Raw genomic sequence first — 23,866 nt, 5'->3', positions numbered from 1 at the left:
GGATCTATAGATCCCGCGACACGAAAAAGGCCCGTGGAACTTTTGAAGCTTCACTACAAGCTCCTGTTGGAAAGTACTAGGAAGAACTAGAATATGAACTTCACAGATTTCAGCGACGAGGGTCGAGCCAGCGACAGGGAGGCAATAATGAACACTGAAGCAATCTCAACAGACCAGGTCCAATTCGAGAGAAGCAATGAAATAGCTACAAACAAACTTTTTTCTTGAGTCGGTTTATGTGACCAAAGATGCGTCTACTAATCATGAGCTCTTTTTATGATTATATACAATGTGAATCCTCCTCGCCGGTTCCTGTTCATTGTCCGAGTGCCCCCGCGGGCAAAAGTATGGGTATTAAAAAGTAGGTACAAAGTTATTATGCCCTGGTGATTCTATATGACGGCTGAAAAGTACGAGCCAGAGTCGGATCACCAAAGTGTGTAGCCGCCATCGCAAACCAGATCCGATCCTAAGTTGGTACTGGTTAGCATTTGTCTGGTTACATGCACAAGAGCTGTGAAATGTTTGGGGATGGTGGGCTTGGCCACACAAGGCACGTCTGCAGCAATGCGGAATGTACGAGACTTACCAGTCATGAAGCTGGAGGAATCGGAAGCGAGAAAGACGCAGAGGCCGTTGAGCTCGTCGACGTTGCCGAGGCGGTTCTGAGGGGTGAGGCCGCGCCAGATCTTCTTCTGGGCCTCGAGGGCGGGGACGCGGTTGAGGGCGGTGTCCATGTAGCCCGGGGAGATTGTGTTGACGCGGATGTTGTACTTGGCCCACTCGGCGGCGAGGGACTTTGCGAACTGGATGACGCCGGCCTTGGAGGCGTTGTAGCAGGACTGCTCCTGGGGGTAGTTGACGATGGAGCCGGACATGGAGGCGACGAGGACGAGGGAGCCGGGCTTGCCGGCGGCCATCATGGCGCGGCCGACGGCCTGGGACATGAGGAAGGTGCCGGTGAGGTTGATGTCGATGAGGCGGCGGAACATGGCCGGGTCGTAGGTCTCGGCCTTGATGTTGGAGTCTGCGATGCCGGCCGAGTTGACGAGGACGTCGGGGGCGCCGTAGAGGTCGACGACGGAGTCGACGGCGGCGTTGATGGCGGCGCCGTCGCGGACGTCGACCTTGAAGAAGGAGACGGGGACGCCCGACTTTTCGTGGAGTTCGGCGGCGGCGGCGTCGCCGAGCTCCTGGTTGGCGTCAAAGATGACAATGTTGCGGGCGCCGGCCTCGGCGCAGGCGCGGGCCATGTGGTTGCCGAGGCCGCGGGCGCCGCCGGTGACGACAATGGTCTTGCCAAAGACGGTCATGCTGCGGACGGTGCGCGGCAGCGTCTCGTAGACGCGCCTGGTGAGGGGCTCGACGGCGTCGGCGTCGGCGTCGGCGGGCGGGACGGGGCTGTCAAAGGGCACCCGGGAGGCCGCCTCGGGCACCTGGACGGTGCGCTTGTCGCCCGAGGACCCGGGCCCGTCGTAGATGGTGGCGGGCACCTCGCGCTCGCGGACGACGCTGTTCTTCTTGGCCGTGTCGGAGACGCGCTGCGCGGGGGAGCCGGAGAGGCCGCGGCGGGCGACGACGACGACGGTGTTGGTCGCGGCTGTGGTGGTGGCGGAGTGGTGAAGGCGCGAGACGGGGGCGGCGGCGCGGGAGAGCCGCAAGACGTTGCGAGCGGCGAAAGACATTGTTTGTCTGTAGTGTGTGTATGTGTGTTTGTGTGTGAGAGAGAAAGAGAGAGGGAGAGAGAGAGAGAGAGAGTTGTTGGGAGAATGGGAGAGCAGTGGTGCGTGTAAGTGGTGGAGGAGGAGTAGGAGGGATGTGCGGTGTAAGTCGTCGTCGAGAGAGCGAGGGAGCGAGAGAGACGGACGAAACGGGATTCTCGACACGTAAAAAGAAAAGTGTACAGAAATGGTTATGGTCAAGGAACGGACACAAGTGAGAGGGGAGGGAGCTCGACAAGGGCGAATATATATTTTGTGTCGAGGCTCTCTGAGCTGATGTGGGCGTGCCTGGGATGACCCGGGAACGGAGGTGTGTGTATGGTGATTTTGTTGGTGGTGGGTGTGAATATTAGCAGTATCAGTAGTACCAAAGTGACAACCAAACGGAGGGGGGGGGGCGTGTGCATTGTGCATTGTGCTTGGTTCTGGGCCTCCGCCGCCTCCGCCTCCGCCGCACGCAGTTCCAGGAGGGCATGGCATCCATCCCACTCACTGTCAAGCAGTGCCCTGAATACTTACAGGACAGGGGAGGAAAAAAAAAAGGAACAAGAACCGGGGCGTAGTGGACGCTAAATCTGGGGCCTGCGGCGACTTTGGGCGATTATTTAGTGGGCACGGTCGCTGCCAGTACTGATTGGCTCCAAGACAATTTTTTTTCTTGTTGCGGCCAGCCCGAGCGGCGAACACCAAGTATTTTTTTGCTGCTTTTTTTGTGCTACAGCTCTCGATTTCTTGGATTGGTTTTTTTTATTCAACAAAGATTTATTTACGGGCTCTATCATTGTACCGTCAAATTGACGAATAAATGAGCGGTTCAACAATCAGGTACAAATATGAGCTCTGGCCCTAACAAAACCCCCCGCACGGGAGAGTGCAGCGGGGAATATGTCATTGGCAACGGTTAACAAAAGATCAAGAAATGAATCAAAAATAGCAAAAGCAAAGCAAGCACAGATTACAGACATGAGGGCAAGAAAAATAAAAGAGAGAAAAAACCACTGAAACAGTGTTTTTAGCCGCGAACAATTGAAGCGCTTCTTCCCAGCCACGCGATGGTTGGGCACAGGAATGCAACCCAGTGCCGGATGCAGCCCCAGGGCCCAAACCATCTCGCATACATACCTAACCCTCGTTCCTTTGTTGGGGGGGCAAGAGAGGAAGAGAGAAAGAGAGAGAGGGAGGCAGGGAGAGAGGGAGAGAGCGCAGCTAACAAGAAAACAGGAAACAGGAGGCAGGATACTGGTACAAAACGTACGACAGCACAGCCCTCTTCCTACTTACCGTCTTGATTTATTATTAGGAACGCAGAAGCCGGATAGCTCGTAAGTGGCCGAGAGCAGTTGGCACTTGGCAGCAGACAGAGGGGGAGGGGGCGCCGTTGGGGCGCCAGATCTGGCCACCCCTCTCAAGTGCCTACCAGACAGACCCCGGCCACAAAGTACCTAACACATACTACTGATACAAGTATTCTGCACCTCCGGCAGCAAGGCGCTGTCATGGCAAATTTGGCTACCTACGCGCCCTGCCCAAAATATGTTGCGCTTTACAATGTGTTTCTTTTTTTTTTCTTTAAATAAGTCTTGCAGTAAGTACTCTGCATCGGCAAACAGAAAAGAGGGGGAGGGGTGGGTAGTACACAAATTTACCCAGACCGAGTCTACAAACAAGTATGATATCTCCAAACGCAACAGCCAAACGAGCCCCAAAAGTGGCGTTGGTTCCAGAGTCATACTGGCACCAGCATCAGCTCAGCCACGCGCAAATGAGCTTCAAATTTTTTTATGAACCCTACACCATCACTGCTCCTCAGGCCAAAGTGCTCTGCATGTTCAGCTTTGGTCTCGTTCCAGTTCCCTCCGGGAAGGAGGAAGGGAAGATGCTTTTAGCTAGGGGGAGTAAGTAGTTAGTAAGTAAAGGAGAGGGGGGAGGGGTTCCGACCAAGTACCGTATTACGCGTTTTTCTCGACACACTTTTCACGTCAAAATGAGTGTCAGCTGGTCGCTTCTTTTTTATATATTATTTTTGCCCATGTTCTGCGGAGCAGAATAGCTTGTCAGGGGTTCTGTTATTACGCACGACACTAGCAAGGGCTGCGGTGAGTAAGAAGAGAAAGGGAGAGAGAGGAGAGAGAAGCCATTTACATCCATTCCCGACCCGCTCAGCATTGCAAGGTCAATGAGCGAGCAGCGCTCCCTCGCAGTATTCAGTAGACATTTGGAAAAGAAAAAGGGGGCGGTAACGTGCGGCGCAACGGCCAGGCTACAACAGAGGATTGGCAGCTTGTTCGGCCTCTTTCAAGTATCAGTCTGTACACACAAATCCGCGAGGCTGTGATTGCTACCCCTCCTTCGCAAACAGTGTCCGCGTTGGTCTTGTTGACGCAATCCATAGACTGGCCATCTCTCGACTAGCTGCCAACTTTTTTTTTTCTTCACATCTTTGGCTGCCGATATCGCTGACGGTGTGTGGTGTACCGCCAGCTCTGTTTGATGGACACGTTCGGTGGTGGTGTACGGAGTACTTTGTTGCGCTAAGAAGCGTTGTTATTAGGTGGCTTGAGTAATACTGATAAGAGCGAGGGCGGAGGGTGTGTGCGTGTGTGTGTGTGTGTGTGTGCACTGTAAGCCAGAGAGCCTGGCAGCTTTCCAGAGCGCTCCCCCTCCTCGATAGCAAAAAAGCCTTGGACGGAAACTCGGCTCCGATGCACTGCGGGGAAAGTATAGCCAGCATTTGTGCTTCTTCCATGACTATTCTCGTCCAAGAGCACCCAGGTAGCGGCGTAGCTCATCTTTGCAAATACCGTAACAAACCATACCATCGTCCTCCACGCCCTCAGACTTGCCGTTTTGGGCCCCCGGCTGTTACGCTGAGAGATGTGGCGTTACCTGCCTTGGACTAGCGGATTCCCAGCGTTACGGAAACGCTGCAAGGCCTCTCCCTCCCCCGGGCCCCCCCTAGCTTTCCCCTCTTCCCGTCCGTTCCCCTCTCCGCCCTTCACCCCAAAACGGCACCATGCGCAACTGCTTGTCTACCCGTGGTCCCCTGGAAACGGTTGGCTTCCTTCCACGGCGTCTTCTGGAAACGGTGAGACAAGGCGCACACACACACCTTCTACTCACGACCACTCCACTCTCCCCTCTCCATAATCCCATTCTCCATAATCCCATTCTCCTCCACCAACCAGTCCAGTCCACCAGTCCACCACACATTTCGCCCCATCGTGACGTGCCGCCCGTCGTGCACTATCGTGGGGTCAAAACGGGAACGCTTTTACGCTTCGCCCTGCCGAGATCTAAGGGGATCTGTGTTATGCTACTCTACCATCGCCACCACTAGCTGCATGCATTGTCCAAGTCGACGAGACACTGCCGCCAGACCCTCGGGCTGTATACAAAAAGAAGCTTTTCGCAAACGATCAGTATTGGAGTCTGCGGCTCGATTTCCCGCCACCCTTTTTTTTTTTCACGATTGCCTCTACAATTACACGGAGCTTGCGCAGGTTTTCCCGCGCGGCCTGGCGATCGTTGCCCGACGACCCCAGTCGTGCGTGACGTGATAAAGCCGCTCCGGACACAACATTCTCGCTCGCCACCACCCAAACAGCGCCATTCTCCCTCCGAAATAAAAATCCCCGCCGAGGTCGAAATTGGAACTGTCATAGGCACATTCGAAAACATTGCAACCCAACGCCGCGTCGCACAAGAACTTCACATGACCCAAAAATTGTGGTGGTGGTGGTGGTCCTCGTTCGTACCTCATGCTCGCTTGGCCTGACGCTGGGGTGCCTCGACCGACTGCACGACACCAGGTCACCATGCCCGCAGCAATATCGCCACCATTTATCAACGCAGGCTTGCGTCGAAAAAAAAAAGTTGAAAGAAAAAGGATGTCGTGCTGAGTAACAGCTTGGCACACCTCCGCGGCAGAGCCATCTACAATTGCCACCCGGCCGACTCCAGCAACTCCTGCTTGTCCCGCCGTCTCGGTGCATCTTCAAACCTACCTCGCCGTAACTTGTCACATCTCGATTTGAACGCACGACAACAGGTGAGAAATTGTGAGGGCCTTAACACGTATTTCCAGTCTTTCTTGTCACAGGTTTCCATTCGGTCTCTCTGGAAAAATCTTCCTTCACCACCAAGCCATGCGTCAGCCTCGACACACCACCCCTGCCCAAGCCACCTGCAGCTAGCCTCTAGTTCCGTCCTAAAGGCTGCTGTAGCCACGCTTCGGATGCATAGCCATCCCACCCGTGCACCGGCAGCACCGCCAATCCGCCTCCAACACGACTGGACAAGCATACAAGATGAGTTGCCCGTCCGAGCTATGGGCGTGCATCTACAGCTCAGTACAGGCCTCGCCCCCCACAAATTAAGGCGTTTCCAGAAAATTTCTCCTTCCAAGTCGAGCCCCGGGTAGACGCTCCACGGCATCCCCCGCCCGCCAAAAAGGTCAGAAAACAGGAATCTGTACGGATACTGCTGTTCTGCCAATCGCTGCAAAGTTTTCCTCGCCTGCCTCCGAGTCGGTGTTGGTGGCCTTCATCGGGGGCTCGCTAGCACCCATGGCTCGTAGGCAGCCATATTTCTCGTCGTCTGAATGGACGGCGCATTGCCTAGCTCTCATCCACACCGCAACTCCCTCTACGTTGATGTCTGCAAGAGCGTAGACATGATCCATTGTCGCACCTAACAATTGCCGGCTTAGAAATGCAAGCGACTCGATGCCCGTCGCTGCGCTACTCCATTGTTTTCTCGCTCGGACAGCTGCCGTCCGGGCAGTTTGCGTCTGGCTAACAAGGCCTCCAAAGCTATCTGCACAAGCTCAGACTCTCGCTATGAATCATGCAACAACACAAAAACTCCCGTGTTTTCATCCTTTCAGGTAAACCGATCCTTGCCATTCATCATAATTTTGCAGCCCGCGTGACGTATTATCCATGCTTAACACCAAACGCAAATGGGCTTCTCATTGATGAGCCCTGCCTATTTCAGAGCCACCCCCCACCCGTCTTCGTTCTGTGACCGAAACCCGCAAGCCCCGGCGCTGTGACCTGCAAACTGTCATCATTTCAACAAGAGAGCACCCGACTAAGTACTTACAGTCTACGGATACCAGTAGTTGGGCTTGCAGGGAATCTGCTGGTACCGCCCATGCGCCACCCAGAGATTCGCTTGTGCCGGGGAGCTAGTTCCGGCACTACCTGCTTGTTGAAGACGCCTCAGAGACGAGACAACAAAGCCGCCCCAGTCATTGCAATTATACTGCCACTAGCCTGCCCGCCCATGACCCAATCGCAGAGACAACGTGGGCTGCGCCTATCTATGTGTTACCGCTTTGTTTCTTCTCTCAATAGCACGAGTGGTCATGATGTGCCAGTCCTCAGTATTCGTACTGGTAATTGACGTCCGCACAGAACCATGCCACTGCTAGCCCCCTTGTTATCAAGGAACCTGTCCCCCCTTTTGCCTGCCTGCGTTGTGACGGCGTGCATAAGCCGGCTCACATCCCACATTGATTAAGATCTCACCAGAATCACCAGACGTGGCAGAGATGGTGTGAAGCTGCTGAGGGTGGCACATTCCACATCATTATGCAACGCGGACCCCCCCTCGCTTCTGCATCTAGACACGCATTACTCAGTACATGCTCATGTCGTCTTAGAAAGCTGTCACATCAACTAGGCGCGGTAAGATGAGATGGAGGAGATGAAAAACTTGGCAAGTACAACCGATAGGCTTCATGTCATTTATTACTGGATTGAGTGGTGCCAGGGCAAGACTTGGACAGAGCACTATCAATGCACACTTGTATTTGCCATCTAGCCTGGCGGGTTTGCCTGATCGAGACATCCCGAGACAGGTAAGCAAGGAGCAGCAGCCAGCATCGCCGTCCCGATCACGCTGGTTGGTGCCCTTTTTAGCCAGCCTGTCTACTTAGGTACGAATCAGTTGGCGGCATTTTCTATCCTGCATCTTAAACGAAAAGACTGGCAGGCCGAGCGAGTTGTATTCTAAACAACATGTCATGCTCGTCAATGGCAGTTGACATGGGCCATAGCCTCTGTAGCAAAGATGGCGATGGAGACTGTCAACGTAAGGCGGTAGGCCAAAAAAATACAGTCTTACTCACATTTCATACGTCTAGCGAGATGGAATCACTGTGGACGGCATGGCAAAGGCAGTCAAGACATCAAGTGGTATACTAGTACAAAACCCATTCCCCTGCGGCCCATATATGAACAGCATGTATAAAAGCGCCCGTTCTCACTCCAATGTCTCCCTCCACATGGGCAGCGGCCAGTACGCGCGTCAACTTAAAACCGAACCTGAGAAAAACCATTCCATAAAATCAATGAGTCGCCGCGCTCCAGATACGCCTTTTTACATCTTCTCCTTTTCTTTCCGGTGGGGGGCAGCTCAGCGAGACAACACATCAGTCATGACCCAGACTAGTCGTCGTCATCATGGCCATCATCATGGCCAAGCTCGAACTCGACCTGGATCAAGTCGAGCAGCGAAGCAATGTAGGGACTCTGTCAAATGATTGTTAAAACTTGTCTCGCATTCGAGTGACGGCCGTTCACGTTATCAAGGTGACTCACCATTGGCCTATTCTCGGCCAAAAGCTCATACAGACGCGGAGTCGAGGCGCGGAACAAGCGCTCGTTCCACCCGCCCTTCTCCTCCGTGCTGCGCTGCAACTTGACCAGTTCCTCCTCAGCTTCCGTCTTGACAATATTGCGCGCGATATTGCGCAGCACCAGTACCGCGCTGAGCGGGATACCGGCGGCTTGGGGGGGTGCTTGCGGGTTGCGCTCGTCCCGCACAGTCATGGTTTCCTCAAACGTGACCGGCATCGTCTTGGCCGGTATCATCCACCTCTTAGGTGCTGTGGCGCTCTCTACATTGCCACCAACCGAGTTGGGAATAACACCCGATATATGGGTCGTAACATGGCGTGCAAAGTCCCGCAGATGCATCCTTGTTGGTCTAGTATGCTTGTTGCACTCGCCCCAGGTGCAAATGAATGACCTTTCGACGTTGTCAAACTGTTTATCTTCGTTGCTGGTAGCGTCAAGATGCGCCGTCATGATGTGGTGCCACATCTGCTCCGCCTTCAGAAAAAAGTGGCCACACTTTGCGTTGCGGCGAGTCGCGTCGCTCGCCCATAGACAGCGTCCATATTCTTTGCCGTCCAGGGTCAGTGGGTTGGGCCGAGCGCGGATACCATGAATGATGAACTTTTGCTGGCCATCTCCATTTTCACGTAGCACCTGCGCGTTGGAGCCCTTGTAGACGGCCGTGCTGTTTCTTATAAAGTCAGCTGGTGTAATCATCTGCTGTTGCAGGTCTTTCAAAGGAGCCGAAAAAGCGGCCTGGTATGCTTGCCAGGCAGCCAGTTGAGTGACAAACGAAGAGCCGTCCTCGTCAAAAAATGACTTGACCCACTGATGCACCCTGTCGGGCTCTTCCAGCTTCAACATCTCATGCAGGAGGTCTTCAGGCATGGGCGCTACTTCATCGCGGGACGGCAGTCGCTGCTCTGGCGCCAGGATGAGATCGTACTGGACCTTGCGGGCACCGTGAGCTAAAAGACGAACGAGCTGATCAACGAGCCCTTCCGGGTGCGTGGAACGCATCAGGTTGTCCAAGTTGGGAACCACAGCCGTGTACTGGTACAGAAAGTCGAGACAGGCATCGATAAGTTCATCATCGTTCAACAGCAACCAGCTCGTAATGCGCTGCAGAATGTCACCAGGCACTTCGTTGAGTTGGTTTGTAGCTTCCAGGTTCATGGAGATGCGGCCTAGCGCTCGCAAGGCGCTCAGAATGGTACCACGGTCATCCGAAGTCATCTGTGCTAGAAGCGTCCTGTACAAGGGGTCGTCTGAGTCCAGAACCATATATGACGTGATCTGCTCGGAAATATCGAGAGCCATGTGCTTGATCTCCACCAAGGAGTCTTTCTCGGGCATATGCAGAACAATGCAGATCAGATCTTTCAGAGGAGGGAACTCGGACATATTGTGGGCGTTCTCGGGCAGTGTGACCATGTTGCGTATCGTCAAAATGGCCTCGGTAATCAGTACCATTTGGTCAAAGTACTCGCCAGTTTGGAGAATATCAGGAGTATTCCTCTCAACCAAATTGCCGATTCTCTCCAGGATATCCGGGGTTCCGTAATTGCCATCCAAAACGCCGAGCTCCGGGGATTCCTCCTCAGGGTCCCAAGAGATTTTCCAATTGATGTAGTAGAAAAGCGAGCCGACCTCAAGAGCCTTATCCACAAGACCTTCAGCTAAGCCAGGGAAGGAATCAAATTTGTACTTGTCGCCACGTTCAAATGAAATCTTGACCAAATGATTAAGCGCGAAAGCCTGCTCGGTGGGTATTTGAGATCTAAGAGCATTGAGACAACGGGTGTAGATGTTTGGGCCATCGAAGCCGGTGCCAGGCAGCATGGGCTGACGAGGGTCTTGCGCGGGGCGGTATGATAACCGTGTCCTAGGGAACTCGCTTGGCGCATTGCTAGGTGTTGCAACGGGGCGTAATTGCAGAGGCTTCGCGTGTCGAGGCTGGTATGCTGTTACTGAAGTCGACGTATTTTCAGGCTTTGGCGGGTGGTGTGCGATTGAAGGGCCGCGAGAGTGCATGCCTGGCGGTCCCTGTATACTAGGATGTCCTTGGACTTGGGGGGAGCTGGTCGCAGCGTGTTGATTGGTAGACTGCCTCGTGATTCTGCTGGGGCCGGTATCAGGCTGGAAGATGACGCGCTGAGCAGGTGCTTCTCTCAGCCCTCGAGAGGCTCTGGCACTCGAGACGACATCAGTAGCTGGGCGTTCACGCACAGGGGTTCCATCATCTCCGGAGGCAGCAGAGTCATTGCCGGCCACATTGCTATCTCTTTTGCCTCTGAAATTTTCCCGAGTTCTCGTCAAGAGTCCTGCACCCTTGGCGGTGACGTCTTCGAGGATGTCTTTTGGTGGAGGTTCTTTGCCATACACCGTCTTAATCTCGTAGGCTGCCAGGTTCTTATAGAATTTTTCCTTGAGCGCAAACGCCGTCGACGCTTCGTTGTTGGAGAAGAGACCGAGTTCAGCAGCCATGCGACGCCAGGCCAATTTTTCTTCCGAGACTTTGTCATAACCGCCGCTGGCGACAATATGGTTGAAGACTTTGAGAAGATCCAGATGAATCAAGCCAACTTTGGGTTCGGGGTCCAAGACTGTGCCGCGGTTGTTGTGAAATTCCTTTAGCTTCTCCATAAACTCTTCGTATTCTGGCGTGCGGTCGATGGAATGAGGTGCCACCTCTTCGCCGGAATTCGCCATCGTGACAACCGCTTCAGCTGGAAGCGAGCTTCCAGAGAAAACCACAGCTGATTGGTCGCGCGTGCAATGCGTTGGCGTCAGTATGCGAGGTTGGCGCGCTGATGCTAAAAGCCGATCGCCGTGAGAAATCGAAATGTCACGCTGGCTTCGTGCGCCAGTTGCGATTGAGTGATGCTATGATGTAGATGTTGCCCGCAGTGCTGTGCTTGACTGGCGCATAGCTAGCTCGAAATTGGCAGGGAGACGTGTTGCGCGACCGCGACGAAAATCGGGTTGGCCAGTTCGCATCTCCTACACGTGACCCGCAGCCAATCGGCAGCGTTCCCGTAGAAAGGCAAGAGCTGTGATGCAGCGTTGTAGCCGTTTGCATGGGCGAAGGACAAAGAAATCACCCAAACTCGAGAATCCTACCGACATTCGGTCAGAGTTGATTCTGCGTTTATTACATCGCTGACATTGCATTGGCGCTGTATCATGGCGCACCAAGCACACCCAGTATCCCACGCGCCGCTCAAGAGGCTCGAGCTCAAGACTGGCACCACCAGCAGAGTATTCATTGCGGATCAAAGTGGAAGGCAAATATTATTCTCATTGGAATCGCAGCAGTTTAGTTCTACATCTCATGAAATTCTCATGTTGGTCATCCATAATGACAGAAAGCCCCTCGTAAGTAGCCAGGATCGCCAACAGGCTATTATGACGCTGGATAGATTACCATCCGATTAACTGATATCCTGCGAAGTTCAGTCATTGCCTCAAATGTGATATCAGCCGACTCACAGTCTTCTATAATATGTGTCAAAATACCTAGCCCGGACTGCACAGTCCTCGCGCACTTTGAGGATACGAAAGACTTCCACGTCTGTGTTTACGTGCTCGAGAGAGCCGGGTTTGCTATACGCGGCAATGTGCGGGCATCTTTTCTTAATCCGGCCGCTCATACTCCCCGAACAGCATCTAGTCATGCAACTCCGATGAGGTTATCTTCGGTTACAACTTTCCCGTCCGTAAGCCAGCCCAAAACTTTCGCACAGAGCCAGCTACAAGTCACTAGCTCAGCTCCCGATGACCCCTTCAGCAATTATTCAATACGAAGAACAGAATCAGTACCGACACAAAATTTTCGCAATTCATTCCCATCGTTCGCTGCGTCACAACTTGATGTTGATCTGAATCCCTACAACCACTTCGCTGCCGAGAGAGCCAACACGGTTGCGTCGCTCCATGATCCATATTCAGGGAGCACGTCTTTTTCGGTCCCTAGTGTAGCAGCAACTAGCGAAAAAGTTTCATCATGGAGTCTAACGCCCACCAACGCCTCAGAAAAGAGAAATTCTATGTCAGAACTGGGCCTTACCACATTCAGTGGTACAGCCACTTCCAGTAATCGTGCTGTGGAAGACCCCTGTGCTGACGTCTTGTACAAAGCCGCCGACTTCCGACAACTTATGCCACAGATGCGCAGCTTACCTTTCATGCAGACCGACCGTAAAGTAGAAGAAACCAACACTGGCACGAAGCGTACCGCGAAGCGGAAAGCCACGCATCCTCTGGATTCGGAAACGAGAATTGACAAGGACACTAATAGTAGCCCGTCAGCCAAAAGTAAAAGACCCCTAAGGAAGCTCACAGAAGCCAAGAGAGGTGCAAATCGTCGGTCTCAAGGATCGCAGCGGTCCAAAAGCCAATCAGCAGATAGCCATACTCTTGCGAATCGAAAAGGGACGGCAGCGCCAAAGAGACAAGCGCAAAAGAAATCGGCAACGAAGCCCGACAAGGAGACTTTGACTCCAAGATCTGGAGTAGCTTCAGAAGAAGGAAAAGAAGAAGAAAATTCACGAAGTGCGACTACAAAGGGAAAACACAATGCAAAGAGTTTGCCGGAGCCGGCGATCTCGAGGAAAAAAGCCACTGCGAAGAAGAGCCAGACCCAGAAACCAGCCACAAAAGCCAAGTCGTCAACTATGAAGAAAGTTGAGTCTACCAATTCATGCGTATCGACCAGTACCACAACATCGAAGACGAAAACCTCGCGGGAAGATAAACGACGTAGCAGCGCAGCCTCGGTAGAAAAAGCATCCGGTACACATGCATACTCTCAAGAAGCTATAAACACCCCAGCAGCGTCAGGAAAAAATTCTTTTGCGAACCCTTCGTTCTCTAATGAAGGCCAACAGGTGACCCAGATCGAGTCCACCTCCACGCTGTTGATAACAGAGATGGGGGTTCTTGAAGCCCTGAACAGGATGACCTCAAAAATAATGAATCAGTACGAAGCGGACCTCGACTGCGGGTTAAACAGATTTGAAATTTCTCAATACTATGTCAACAGTCTGTACAATACTCGGTTTGAATTTTGGCATGATAAATTAGCAAAGTTGAGCAGTGTAGATTCTCGCACTAATAGTCGGCCGATAACATAGACTCTATGCGAAAGGTACAGTCTACAATGTGTATTGAATACTTGACAAAGTAAGGAAGCAAGCCCTGGAAACAAGTTCAACATACAAATCGAGAACTCTGCAAGATAATGATAAGCAGTAGTCTACACGTCTGGAGGCGCTTGTGACGGGTACACCATCTAAGGCTCAGCCTCTTTGAAAAAATTACTTCTGTTCCCGGTTTTTATACTCGTTGTTCTTTAAACTCAAATGCTGGATCTTCTCCAGCTGCAGAGGTCTGCCTATTCAAAAAGCAGCGACTCCTTCATTGCCTGCTCTGGATTCTCCCCTCCTCACCAACCATCTTTCCATCTACTCAGCCATACTCTTTGTTGACTCCAAAAAGTTCCAATTGCAATCACTTTTACTGCTACATTTTAACTCGGTACGAAAAAAAATCACGGTCATATTGCTTGAGATTGCCATCTGCAGCAGCATCGCTTGCTCAAAGTCTTGCTCTTCAGGCATATACAACTCGTCTTGTACCACCTATTTTTTTTCTCCTCCGCCATTGTTATCGCCGCATTGGTGCACAGGCATCTTTGTCCCTGAATCTTTCATCACTAAGATCAAATTTACCCATCTATTGTGGAATCTGTCTATCTTCTCCGGAACGCAGCCTTATCACAATCATTACCAATGTCTTCCCTCGCCATGATCCCACGACTATGCGATCCGTCTGGTCCAACCGCCGAGGCTGCGCCCTCCAAGCTCGCGGATCCTCTCGAAAATCTTGCCGAGACTGCGACTGCCATGCATCCCACCGACCAAGGTTGGGCGTGTCGCGCCGACGGTCAGTGCGACCTCTTCCCTGACATGGACCTCTCGCAGGTCAAAGTCATCCACATGAAGCGCCGTTCCCGCCTTTTTCAGGTCATACACCGTCAACCCTCTAACAAGCCCGATCACATTCTTATGTGGGGTGAGGTCAAGGGCTGTGGCATCGTCGTCTGGAGTAGTTTTGCCGCCAAGGTACTCCGTCCCGACAAGGGGGCACCGCCCAGCCCCAAGACCAAGCGGCGCTTTATCCTGCCAGTCAAGGGCAACATTAACGCGGCGCTGCGCGCTCGCATTCTCCACACTATGAAGCAAGAATGCTGCAAGTCTTCGGGGAAACTCAACGCCCTCGGCTTCACCAAGGTGACCGAGGTGAGCAGCGGATGCAAGGAGACTGTATGGCACATCCTCCCAGCGTGCAAGCGCTCCACCCGACTACATTTAACTACGTCTCGCATGAAGTCTCGTCAATGACTTCACATGTGTCGGAAATCAAGAATGGTCAAGAGCGATTGCTCCAGTGGTGTGGTGTATTGGTTTTCAATCAGGGCATGGGTGGCTTGTTATTTTCGCCAGCAGAGCCTTCCTTGTTGGGGAAACTTCAGCTTTGTCTTTCGTTCAACGGGTTTTGTGTTTGTTTTGTCTGAAATCCTATTTGGAGATGCCTGTAAGCTCACTGTACTGTCTATTAGGGTCGTATGACCCCTGCTGTTGTCACTCAAACTGATACCCCAGCGCAAGCTGTATCGTCTGATTTTCTTATTGTTTATTTTTTCAAAGTACATAGTCTGATTTTTCCTTGGAAATGCTATATCTTTAAGTTGCACTTGAGCTTTTCATGCATCAATGTACCTTTCATTCATGCAGCGATCGAATTTCAGGAAGGTGCATTGGTCAGCCCTCTTCCAGCGCCTCACTGAACCTCCTCCTTGCCGTCCAAGTCGAGCGGGAACCTTTCAATCATTCACATATCACAAACAGAAATTGAAGAATTCTTTTTCGGCAGTTTATCACTGCAAAATGATTGGATCTTATCTAACATTCTTATTTCTAGGTATCACATCCCAGTTCGCGCCTGTTGCTGCCGATGACCCTTTCGACTGGCGCTCCGTCACCCCTTCTACAAAGCTGGCATACTCGCCGTGTTTGGGTCAGTTTCAATGCGCACGTCTTATTGTACCGCTAGACTGGCTCAATAAAAACGTAACCGATACCGTTTCTATTGCCATTATCAAGCTTCCCGCTGTCGTATCCCAAGACCATCCGAGCTTTGGTGGTACCATCATTGTAAATCCGGGCGGGCCGGGAGGCTCTGGTACGGATTTCCTTACTGAAGTTGGACGCGAGGTACGGTCTCTCGTCGATATTCGGGGACGCAAGCACTACGAAGTCTTAGCTTTTGATCCACGCGGCGTCGGTGGAAGTCGCCCGATTATTGACTGTTATCCGGGCGACCCCATAACCCGTCGAGCGAAAGGTCTTGAAATGGGAGCCTACGGCGGGCTTCGATCAAGCAATACTTCTTTTACCTTTGGGTATTATACATACAGGGCTTTGGGTAGACGATGCCAAAAGACAAACGGCGGTATCTTACCTTATGTCAATACCCCGAGTGTGGCAAGAGACATGGTGGCCATGGTGGACAAGGTTGCCGAGCTGCGTCATGAAGAGTTGGGCCGGCCCCAAAACATGCCTACGCCGAGACTACAATACCTTGGATTTTCGTATGGTACTGTTCTCGGCAATTACTTTGCTTCGCTGTTCCCGGAACGCGTGGGCCGCATGGTCTTGGACGGTGTTGCTGATAGCAATGATTATGCAAATGGCCCTGTGAGTCGACAGTGTTGTAAAAACCCTTTTTACAGTCACTAATCTCGGAAATCAATAGGGCTGGTTGTCGAATACTCAGGATTCGGATAGAATGATGGAAATGTTCTTCGAAGGCTGCTTCGATGCCGGCTCTTTGATTTGTCCACTACGTCAGCCTGGTGATAAAAAGCCATCGGACATTAGCGAGCGCACATGGTCATGGATCAAAGCACGAGATACAGAACCTATTGAAGTCACCACTGCAGACGGTTCTAGCGATATTTTGCTACGATCCAATGATATTCGCAGCTTCCTCTTCAGGTCCCTTTACTTCGCGGACGTGGCGTTCTTCACCATTTCCAATATTTTAGCCGAGGCCATTGGTGGCAATTCAGCTTTGCTGGCATCGCGAGTTGTAAGCGACACCTCCATCACAAGTCTGAAAAACCTATGCCCCATTAGCAATGATACCAAGACACCTGTGCCGGCAATCTCTGCCGAGGCCAACCGCGCCGTGCTCTGTGTCGACGGCGATGACGTCTCGAATGAGAATCATACGTATTGGAAGAAGTACATGGAAGACCAAATCTCCATATCATCTGCGTTCGGTGATCTTTGGGCCGAGGGCCGCCTTGCCTGCGCTGGTTGGCGTGCGCGCTCCAATTGGTCTTTCAAAGGTCCCTTCAAAACCCCAGCTGCCTCGAAAACCGCATCAGCGCCAGAGCCCAATCGTCCTGCAGCACCACTTCTATTTCTCTCCAGTGAATGGGATCCAGTGACTCCTCTACGCAACGCACGTGCCATGGCGAGCCAACATCCCGGAGCGGGCGTTCTTGTGCTGGGGTCGATGGGACACGGTGCGCTCAGGAGCGGCATTGAAAATGAATGTGTCACAACGGTAGTGTCTGAGTATTTCGACAAGGGAATTGTGCCCGAAAAAGAGGTATATTGCAACGCTACCAAGCATCCTTGGAAGAGCTCTCCAATACAGACTCAACACCTAGAAGAATTGATGCGAAAAACTAGATACAACCTACTTGGCATCTACTAGAGCTGCTCGAGAAACTCCTATTCAGCTATTGAACCATGAATAGATGTCCTCGAAGTTGAGATTGGCCCCGAGCCAGTGATAGACACCATCGTATCACGGAGATGACGGAAATGAACAATTGATGATGGCGAAGGCCCGAGGCCGTGAATCGCCCCTACTGTACCCGCACAAAAGTGAAATGGTATCATTTTCGCTAGTAAACTCGTCCAAAGAGGAAAACAGTCATGAAAGGAACAAAAAAGAAACAAAAAAACAGGATGCAAAGTGATGAAGAACAAGTTTTTCGTTACCCAAGAATAACAAGACCAGGAATCATGCCAGGATAAAATATATTCACATCAAGTCGTTTTCCGCACTCGTCCCGCTTAGGCCCTCATCTTGACGTAATTGCTGGGGAATATACCGTGCCTCGTGCCAATCATGCCCGTCCTAATTGAATGCTCTTGTTAGTATTGTACTTTTTGCCCTGCGCAGAGCCACTGATCGAGCAACATCACCAGACGAGCAAAGCAAAAAAAAAAAAAAAAAACGTACCACCAGTCGTTGTCGCTGTCAGTCTTCTTCAGCACTGTAATGACGTCACCCTTTTTGAAGCCCAGGTCGCCGGGCTGGTCAGCGTCAAAGTTGTAGAGCGCAATGGCCTCGTTCTTGTTGAGCGAGGCGGCCGTGTTGAATGTGGGTTTCGGGGCCGAGGGCCGGCCGGGGGCCTGTTTGCGATCCGAGGGCGGGTTGTCGTAGTAGTTGTTGTGATTGCTGTTGTTGTTGTTGTTGTTGTTGTCGGCGGCGTGGCTCGAGGAAAAGGTGCCGGCTCTCGACGGGGCGTTGTATCCGGAGGGGCGGTCGTAGACGTCGTCCTGCCAGGTGCTCGTGCGTCGAGGCCCCGCGGGTCCGTTGCTGCCGCCGTTGAAGCGGTCAAAGTCGTCGCGGCTGTCGTTGTAGACGGGCACGTCGTTGTACATGGACTCGTCGCTCATGCTGGCGCCGGCGCGCATGCCGCTAAAGACACGCGAGTTGAGGACGTTCATGAGGGGGCCGGCCTGGGGCGGCGGGGAGACGGCGCCGGTGAGCAGCTGCTGGGCGGTGTAGCGGGTGCCGTAGAGCTTCTCGTTGGCGTCGCGGCGCTCGATGATGGCGGACCCCTCGAGGGAGACGCCGGCGAAGAGGCCCTTTGTCTTGGAGTAGCTGAAGATGCCGGCGACGCTCTTGAGGGAGGCGGCGCCGGCGGCCTCGGCGTTGCGGCCGACGGGGCCCGCGGCGAGGGAGACGTTGCCGCCGAGGGTCAGGGAGCCGGCCTGCGCAAACGTCTTGACGGCGCTGGCGTCGTTGAGGATGAAGACGAAGTCGGTCAGCTCAAAGCCGATCTGGCCGCCAAAGCCGGCGCCGGCGGTGGCGATGGCGCTCGGCGCGCTCCAGGAGCCGTCGGGCAGGCGCGCGACGACAAGGCCGCTGCCGAAGCGCCCGGAGCCGAGGAAGCCGGCCTTGAGCACGGTGATGATGGCCAGGCCCTTTGCGTTGGCGAGGATCGAGGGTGGGATGACCTTTTCGGGCCCAAAGGCTTGGCGCGGGTTGATGAAGGAGGCGAGGATCTTGCCACACTTCTTGCACTCCGCTGCGCAAAGGGGGGGGAGGAAAGAGAACACGAGGTTAGCATAATCTGTAGCTCATTGTTTGGTTTGAAGCTTTGCGAGGTTTGTGCGGCTCGGCCAAGGCGAAACGGCCGCATTCGCGCGCAAAAGCAGCATCATGTAGACAGCTACTCACATTGCATGGACGAGGGGAGGGGGTTGTTGATGCCCATTTTTGACGGCTATTTTTTTTTGTGGCGGATGTGTATGTCGAGAAAATATGGGATCGTTTGGGGAAGAGCTGTTCCACCAAGCAGAGAAAAAAAAAAGAAGCAGTCGTCGTTCAAAAGGGCCACTCAAGTTTTTGCGTCGTTCAAATTATCTACCTGCCTGTAGAGGCGGGGTGCGGCGGCGGGGGGAGGCAAGACTTGGCCTTGATGGGTCCCAAGATTGGCGTGGCAGTCGCTATACGGGATGAGAAGTAGAGGAAGACGTCGAGAGTTGTTCTGTATCAGCGGGAAGGGAAAGTACTGTTATTGGAGGGCCAAAAAAACCGGAATTTGCAAAGGTGATTTTTTTTTTTTGAGGACGAGACGGGGAGAAGTAGTGTGGTGAGATTTGAAGAATGAGTGTGGTGCCAAACGGATGGATAATAATATCCGTACCAGTAAAGTTGGGGATGTCATTGAAAGGTTGCCCCAGCCCCCGCCACGCTGGACTGGGGCCGCGTGGATTGTGGCGGTGCGACAGGACAAGACGGCGTCTTATTACGCACCAGGCCGGGACGACCAAAAATGCCGGCTCGAGAAAAAATCCCGGTTGGTGTCCGTCATGTCCGTCATGTCCGGAGGGAAGCAAGGAGGCTTTGGAAATTTTGTATCTATAATCGAATGCGGCTGCGAAGTGCACTTCTGGGTTGAGGACGACAGAAACGGCTTGAATGCAGAAGTAGTAGGTACCTTGGTGGTATGCCTAGGTACTACCTCTACCTAAGTACTAAGGCAGGCACGTACGTAAGGTACCTAGGTAGGTAGTGACGTTTTCGTCCGCTGTATTTCGTGGTTTAGCGCCCTTGTAGTGGCCTGGTGGTTGCTGGCTTTTTGCCCAAGGTAACTGGCTGTGGCTTGCCACTGCTGCCGCCGCCGCCGCATCCCAGCGTAGCATCGAAGCGACTTCCAGGAGGTACGTTTCGGCGGCGCTTCATGCGCAACCTCCCCCTACCAATTTCATACTCATACAAAATTACCGGCAGTCATCCGCAACGAATCACCCGGTCGGCCCAGCGATACAAGCACTGATATATTTCCCTGGTTTCCTTCCTGTTTTTATCCCGCCCCCCTCGACTCGGCGACTTTCTGTTCTTCCTACGATATCGCCAGAGAGCCATCGACAACCAATCGACGACTCCCAAACCGCCACCGCCGCCCTGCGCCCCCCAACAGAGAGCAACATTTTCCTGCGACCTCGGCACGAGACGTCCAAGGCCAGCGCCCATATTCTTGTGCTCCCGAAAATCGCAACAGACGATATATACTTTGTCAGCCGACACCATGTCCGAGTCCTACGAACGCGAGCGCCAAAACAACTCCCGCCTGGACGAGCTGTCGGCCAAAGTGTCGGCGTTGCGTGGCGTCACCATTGACATTTACGACAATGCGCGGGCGCAGGACGTCATTGACAACACGGTACGCCCCCGACCCCCCCTCTCTCGTCTCTCCCTCCCTCTGAGCTTCTTTCTTTTGCTCTCTCTCTCTTCTCTCTTTCGCTAACGCTTTCCCCGTTGTTCCGTTTCCGTGCGACAAGTCCGAGACGTTCTCCTCCATGACGACTCAGATGCGAGGGTCCGCCGGCCGGCTGACGCGCATGGCCGCCTCGGGCAACAAGGTCGCCATTCTGAAGCTGTCCGGCATCCTGATTGGTGTCTTCATCTTCTTATACTACGCGGCACGCATGTTTCTCTAAGAGAGACAGCATAACAAAACAAGGAAGAAAAAAAATGTATTGAAAAGAAAAAGAAAAAAAAAGGGCACTGGGGCGGTTACTAGCAGTAGCACATGCTGTGCAAAAGGGCGCGATGGAACAAAGATTCAGGTGTACTCAGCGGACGAGAAGCAGTTTCCGTGTAATACATTGGCAGACGCGCGAGACTAGACTACAGTTTGTAGTTTGCGCTGCAAGTGAAATCCAGGGACGGGCGTGTTGGAACGAGGGAGACGGCGTCTATATATCCAAGGGCATCGGTATGGCGTTGAACCTTTTCTCTCTTTTTTTTTTCCTATCGGGTTTTATAACTCCTTGGTTGAATATAGAAGAACAGTCTTTTCGAGTTTGAATTATTTACAACGTTTTAAACAAGCTTGCTATTTCTCATTCTAAACCACTCCTTTCAGCGCTACAACGTCTCCAACATTTGCGGTTTCGTTTTTCGTGTTTTTTTTTCTTTCTTCTTTTTTCTTGCTTGTCCCCTTCGTAGCCTTACTTTATTTATACCTGGGAAACTCGGTTGTAGAAAGAATACGCAAAACGCCCCGTGTACATGCTTGCCGACTCCCAAATGCTCAACATGTTGTTTTCTTTTGTTCCGTCCTGTGTAAACGAAATATGCAACCCCAACTTCACTCCTAGAGCCTGAAAGAGAGCCCCCCGCGCCATTACTCGGAGAAAGTTGCTCTCATCAGCAGCGTCCTTTGCTGGTTCTACTGCCAGACGTTGGAGAAGAGATCGTCGTCGCCGCCAAACCCGCCACCCGTCTTGGGTGCGGCTGACGTCGCCGCCGTCGTCGCCTGGCCGCCCATGCCGGTGCCGGTGCTGCTCGCCCAGCCGCCAAACTCCTCGTCCGCCGTCACCTTGGGCGCCGGGTTGAAGCCGCCACCGGCACCAGGCACGATGGGCGTGTTCGCAAAGGCGCTGCTCGAGCTACCCCAGCCCATGTCGTTGCTGACGACGGGCTTGCTAGCGACAGGCTGGGCAGCGGGCGCGGCTGGGCTGACGGCCGCGGGAGTGGCCCATTCATTGCCCCCCCAAGCGTCGACACCGGACAGGCCAGCGGCGCTGAAGCCGCCAGTGTTGTTGCTGGTGATGGAAGCAGTGGCGGTAGTGGCGGCCGGGCTGGAAGCGGGTTTGCTCTGCGGTGCCGAGAGGTTGAAGACGGAGTTTGTGGCGGCGGGTTGCTGGGCCGGAGGGGAAACGGGAGGTGGTGACGACTGAGACACGTGGGCCGACAGGTCAAAGAGGTCACCCATGGCGGAGGCAGAGGAGGTTTGCGCGGGCTTCGAGGGAGCGGGGGCAGAAGCCACAGGGCTGGCGAAGTCGCCAAAGCCACCGCTGGAAGACGATGCGAACTGGTTGTTGTTAAAGCTGCTATGGTTGGTGACTGGCGGTGGAGCAGGCTTGCTGTCGAAGAAGCTACCGCCGCTCAGGCCGCCAAAGCTGCTGCTGTTATTGTTGGATGCGTGCTGCGAGGTACGACTGCCCAGGCCGCTGCCCAAGCCGGCAAAAGGGTCGGCGGCTGGCGGCTTTGGACTTGTCGGGTTCGAGAGGCTCAGGCCGCCAAATGCGTCGGCGAATCCGCCCTGCGACGGCTGCTGATGGTGGCCCATTTGCGGTGAACCCCAGCCGCCCTGGTGAATGTTCTGCTGCTGCTGCTGCTGCTGCTGCTGCTGTTGCTGCGGCGGTTGCTGCGGCTTCGGGGCGGTGGCATATAGTGACAGGATGGACTGCTTCAGGTCCGGCCGCGACTGAGCCTGAGCCGCAGGCGTGCTGGAGGGCCGCGGGGGCGCCGAGCTCTCTCCTAGAAAGTCGAGTCCCAGCAGCGAATCCCTCGTCGTCGTCGTCGTCGTCGTCGTCTTGGGCGGCGCCGGTGCCGCCTTGGCCACCGGCCCGGCGCGAGGCGGAGTAGCAGCAGCAGCGGCGGAACCGGCATCCGCACCGCCGAGAAGATCACCTACAGCGGCCGACGGCCGCGAGGCGTGGCCGACCGAGGCCTTGCGCGCCGTCTCCTTCTTCTCAATGACCTGCTTCTCGCGGACGAGGCTGAGGGGCACGTCGTCGTCGGCATCGGCGTCGAGCGTGGCCGGGTCGGGCATCGGCCCGTCCATGACCCAGCGCTTGAGCTCGTACTTGGTGCGGATAAAGTTCTCAATCTTGGCCTCGGAGGGCGCGTGACCCGCCGCCAGCTTGGCCTCCCAGTACTTGTTGGCGCGCGCGTTGCCCCAGCGCAGCACGCTCTGCAGCTGCTCGTCCGTCCACGAATCGAGGTCGACCGACTTGACGCGGGAGATGTGCGTGCCCATGCCGCGGTGAATGCCGGAGCAGCGGATGCAGATGAAGACGCCGAGGTTCCAGCTCGCCCATCGAGGGTCTGTTGTGCGAGCAGCATGATCAGGGTTAGAATGGATACGCTGGTGATTTCTTTCTTGCTTTTGTTTTTTTTTCTTTTGCTTTCATGGAGGCTATTTGCGTGATGCAATGAGCACGGCGCGCGCCGAGGTAGTCCACGTACGTTTGTTCTTCTTGCAATCGGAGCAGATCTTGTTCGCTTCAAGCTTCAGCAAGTTCTTAATCGTCGCCTGGTTCTGCGCCGCCCGCTCTGCGGCGGGGTTAGGCGCCCGTCTCGACATCTTTGGCTGCTGTGCGTATGGTGTTGGTTGGGGATGTGCTGTAGCTTAAACTGGACGTCGGAATTGCCGATAGATTTATCGCTGAGTGTGCCGAGTTTGGCTAAACTGTTGCCTGGGGACGAATGCTGCAAGTGTTTGGTCTGCTCCCCCCTTGAATTATGTTTGACTGCCTGGCCTTGGACGCATCCCACCGCTAGTAATTTAGCCACACGCCGAGTCGCCTCGGAGCTGTGGCGCATCTGTGGCTCAGTCACATCTTCAACGCTTAACAGGTACTCACTCCGTACTCGAGCGAAATACAGGGCTGTTGTTTGTTATTGCAATATTGCTATGTGCTTTCTATTCGAAAATGATTCAATAGATCGATTGATTGTTATTTCAATTGGAAACTGGTGGTGAGGTCATTGACGACTTAATAGCGATGCTGATGGTGGCGACAACGAGTGGGTATCCCCGTGGCTGAAGCCGATGCCACGCCCAGACCGGGCATTGATTCCTCAACCTGTCTAAGCCGTGATTTGTCACTCCAATCTATAAGAGAACATTGA

At 53.6% G+C, this 23,866-nt stretch overlaps 6 protein-coding genes across 6 annotated transcripts; 2 read left to right on the top strand and 4 right to left on the bottom strand.

The window, feature by feature from the left end:
• Positions 1-428: 428 nt before the first annotated feature.
• V2A60_006218 (uncharacterized protein) lies at positions 429-1,685 on the bottom strand (the record flags this gene model as incomplete). The annotated part of the gene is made up of 2 exons (XM_083257515.1): positions 429-469; positions 590-1,685. 2 exons carry the CDS (start codon positions 1,683-1,685, stop codon positions 429-431), a joined length of 1,137 nt encoding a protein of 378 aa, XP_083113641.1.
• Positions 1,686-8,173: 6,488 nt separating this feature from the next.
• Positions 8,174-11,056, bottom strand: V2A60_006217 (ARID/BRIGHT DNA-binding domain-containing protein; the record flags this gene model as incomplete). Its single annotated transcript, XM_083257514.1, has 2 exons — positions 8,174-8,257; positions 8,327-11,056. 2 exons carry the CDS (start codon positions 11,054-11,056, stop codon positions 8,174-8,176), a joined length of 2,814 nt encoding a protein of 937 aa, XP_083113640.1.
• Positions 11,057-14,136: 3,080 nt separating this feature from the next.
• On the top strand, positions 14,137-17,134 carry V2A60_006216 (alpha/beta hydrolase; the record flags this gene model as incomplete). The annotated part of the gene is made up of 3 exons (XM_083257513.1): positions 14,137-14,646; positions 15,343-16,104; positions 16,163-17,134. 3 exons carry the CDS (start codon positions 14,137-14,139, stop codon positions 17,132-17,134), a joined length of 2,244 nt encoding a protein of 747 aa, XP_083113639.1.
• A 365-nt stretch (positions 17,135-17,499) lies between these two features.
• Positions 17,500-18,932, bottom strand: V2A60_006215 (SYLF and SH3 domain-containing protein; the record flags this gene model as incomplete). Its single annotated transcript, XM_083257512.1, has 3 exons — positions 17,500-17,563; positions 17,669-18,743; positions 18,896-18,932. 3 exons carry the CDS (start codon positions 18,930-18,932, stop codon positions 17,500-17,502), a joined length of 1,176 nt encoding a protein of 391 aa, XP_083113638.1.
• Positions 18,933-20,249: 1,317 nt separating this feature from the next.
• On the top strand, positions 20,250-20,661 carry V2A60_006214 (SNARE domain- containing protein; the record flags this gene model as incomplete). The annotated part of the gene is made up of 2 exons (XM_083257511.1): positions 20,250-20,384; positions 20,503-20,661. The coding sequence occupies 2 exons, from the start codon at positions 20,250-20,252 to the stop codon at positions 20,659-20,661; spliced, it is 294 nt and encodes a 97-aa protein (XP_083113637.1).
• A 734-nt stretch (positions 20,662-21,395) lies between these two features.
• Positions 21,396-23,318, bottom strand: V2A60_006213 (uncharacterized protein; the record flags this gene model as incomplete). Its single annotated transcript, XM_083257510.1, has 2 exons — positions 21,396-23,059; positions 23,201-23,318. 2 exons carry the CDS (start codon positions 23,316-23,318, stop codon positions 21,396-21,398), a joined length of 1,782 nt encoding a protein of 593 aa, XP_083113636.1.
• Between the last annotated feature and the right edge of the window lie 548 nt (positions 23,319-23,866).

The sequence above is a fragment of the Cordyceps javanica genome, chromosome 4 (genome assembly GCF_051103115.1).
Source record: "Cordyceps javanica chromosome 4, complete sequence".
Lineage (NCBI taxonomy): Eukaryota > Fungi > Ascomycota > Sordariomycetes > Hypocreales > Cordycipitaceae > Cordyceps > Cordyceps javanica.
The sequence above is the reverse complement of the archived record's forward strand: the minus strand, read 5'-3'. Positions and strand labels throughout refer to the sequence as shown.